The sequence below is a fragment of the Mauremys mutica genome, chromosome 4 (assembly GCF_020497125.1).
Source record: "Mauremys mutica isolate MM-2020 ecotype Southern chromosome 4, ASM2049712v1, whole genome shotgun sequence".
In the NCBI taxonomy this organism is placed as follows: domain Eukaryota; kingdom Metazoa; phylum Chordata; order Testudines; family Geoemydidae; genus Mauremys; species Mauremys mutica.
In genome coordinates this window covers 163,561,760-163,564,537 of record NC_059075.1, presented here as the reverse complement: position 1 = coordinate 163,564,537, position 2,778 = coordinate 163,561,760, and the positions used below count along the sequence as shown (strand labels likewise).

Here is a 2,778-nt window from a genome sequence, read left to right as displayed (position 1 = left end):
TGGGGGCCTGTCAGGAGGGTGTCCAGCTCAGAGGGGCTTACCATGCTGCTTACTCCCACCTCCCCCCTCTCCCAGAGCCTCAGAGCGCGCCGCGTCCAGGAGCTTTCCTGGCCCCTGGACAGCACTGCAGCAGCCTGGCTCCATCGGGACCTGAGCTCACAGCCCCGCCCCCTTACCATGTGGTTCTGAGCAGGAGGTGCTCAGGCCATGCCTCCTTACCATGCAGCTCTGAGTGGGAGGAGCTCAGCCCCGCCCCCTTACCATGCGGCTCAAGCAGGAGGTGCTCAGGCCATGCCCCCTTACCATGCGGCTCAAGCAGGAGGTGCTCAGGCCATGCCTCCTTACCACGCAGCTCTGAGCAGGAGGTGCTCAGGCCATGCCCCCTTACCATGCGGCTCAAGCAGGAGGTGCTCAGGCCATGCCTCCTTACCATGCGGCTCTGAGCAGGAGGTGCTCAGGCCATGCCCCCTTACCATGCGGCTCAAGCAGGAGGTGCTCAGGCCATGCCTCCTTACCATGCAGCTCAAGCAGGAGGCGCTCTGGCCCCACCCCCTTACCACGTGGCTGCAAGTGGGAGGAGCTCAGGCCCCGCCCAAGCCACGTTGCTTTAGTTCTGTCCAGGGCCACTCCTGGAGGCGGTGCGCTGAGGCGCCGGGGGATGGGGGCAGGTGGAGGGAGCCTCTGGCATTCTCGTGGGGGCCTCTGCGTGGCCCGGGGCCTGGTGCAAATTGCCCCACTTTACCCCCCCTCTGGGTGGCCCTGCGCAAGCCCAGCAAGACAAGGTAAAGGGGGCCCAGGCTGGCAGAACAGGCGGGCTCAGTGGTATCCCGATACATCAGGTGGCACCTCAAAGGGGCTGGAAATTGAAAGTAGACAAATTCAAACTGGAAATGTACGTTTTTAACTGAGAAAGTAATAGACCATTGGAACAACTGAGCAAGTGGCATGGTGGGTGACCTTTTGTAACTCAAGGCAGGACATTTTTAAGATGCTTTAGTTTAAACAGGAATTATTCGGGGGCTGGTCTCTGGCCTGTGTTATACAGGAGGTCACAGTGGTCCCATCTGGCCTTAGAATCCATGCATCTCCCGGAGAAGGGCGGATGGTGCATGTGGACAGGGCACTAGCTGACAGGTCAGAGGAGGGCTCTTAGTACCTGTTCATTGCTCTTGAGAAAGGCGTCGATGTACTCCCAGGCCTCTTTCTCCTCCCAGTCTAGCCTCCTTAAGCAGGCCTTACAATAGGAAGGTGAATCTGATCAAAGACAGAGCGGTGGTAATACCTGGGTCTGCCAAGCTGCAGGCTGGGTGACAGAGATCTTAGAGAAAACCCTTACCCCTCACTCCCGCCCCAGCAGGGGAGCAGCCCCGATGCACAGCAGGGTCTGGAACAGCGATTCCTGGATTCCTCACCTCTTTGCTGCCCAGCCCAGCAAAGATCCAGTCAGAGCCCTGGTTCCCAACAGCCACCCCACTTCCCCGCCCAGCATGCAGGCTCAGTCTGGGGATTTGGAGAGCGTCACATCTGGAAGGAGGGATGATGTCAGGCCATGAGTGGTGTCCCAACTCTCCAGGCCATTGCTGGAGGGGGCAGAGGGACTGGCAGTGAATTGCTCTGGTCCTCGTGTAGGAGAGGGAACAGTTGCCCAGTCTGTGTGAGATATGGGTACCCAGAGCCTGCCCGTTCTGCTTGTTCTGACTGCCTCTCCTGCCGCCAACAACAGCCAGCCAGAGCCATCGGGTGTAACCTGGGCAGGCACTGGGCTCCCATCGTCAACACTCCCCCCCAAATGCCCTGTGCTGGGACATGCAACAAAGGAGCCAGCAGATGGGGCTGCAACACCAGGGGGCATCTTATGCTCTGGCCGGTGCCCTGCAATCCTAGGCTTTAACAACCCACCCTGCACCAAGCAGCCCCTTCGACGGGTGGAAAATATCTTCCAACCCTGCAGCGTGACAGATCAGGGTGGGCGATTCAGTCAGTCTCCACCCCATGCTTCGGCTGCCGTTTCTAATGCCCCAATCAGCTCTAGAGGCTGCAGCTGCTGCCAGCAGGAGGGGCCATTCCTCCCTGCCGGGGTTTTCCTGTCTCTCCATCTCATGGCAGCTCAGAGCAATACAAGGTCTATGGAGTCTTCTCCCCCCAGTGACACCCTAGTCCTGCCACCCAACCCCCAGAGGGGCCAAGCCCCACCGCAATGCAGGGCCATGGCCCCGGCCATTTCTGCAGCCCCCTCCGCCCACCCAGGAGGTACCCACTCACTGGCATGGAAGGGCTGAGGCTCACACAGCTCCTGCTTCTGCTGTGGGATCTTTTGCCAACTCTCCCATGGGGCAGGTTTCGTCTCCACCCAGGCACCGATGGGCATTGAGAGGTCCTTGGGGGCTTCTTCAGCCATCCTGCAAGAAGCCAGGACAAGGCATTGCTTGTGAGTGACGAGAGGTGACTGCCCCGTTCAGCATCAGGGCCAGCCCAATTATTTCTGTTCCACCAGCGCCTACAGATGCCAGCTGAGATCAGGGCCCTTTTGCACCAGGTGCTGCAGACAATCGCTGGGCTGTAGGGCTCAGACTCTAACTAGCCAAGGCAGCCAGCAGAGAAACAAGTGAAGGGATGTGCTCAAAGTCACCCAGCAGGACAGGCAGGATTAGAACCCAGGTCTCCTTATGCCCAGCCAGCACCCCATCCCGCAGGCCAAACGGCCTCCCTGGGTCACTCCCACCTCTCCTTCTGCTGGTTCACAAGCTGCACAGCAGACAGGCTGGATCCAGCCACTCA

General features: G+C 59.6%; 1 protein-coding gene across 1 annotated transcript in view; it reads right to left on the bottom strand.

The window, feature by feature from the left end:
• LOC123369244 (maestro heat-like repeat-containing protein family member 7) overlaps nt 1-2,537 on the bottom strand; it is a 710,553-nt gene extending 708,016 nt beyond the window's left edge. The window contains exons 1-2 of the mRNA XM_045014599.1: nt 2,263-2,537; nt 1,157-1,254 (exon numbers count right to left, since the gene is read on the bottom strand). Coding sequence (XP_044870534.1) covers nt 1,157-1,254; nt 2,263-2,398 — 234 coding nt within the window. The 5' untranslated portion in view covers nt 2,399-2,537. The remainder of the gene's footprint in view (nt 1-1,156; nt 1,255-2,262) is intronic.
• Between the last annotated feature and the right edge of the window lie 241 nt (nt 2,538-2,778).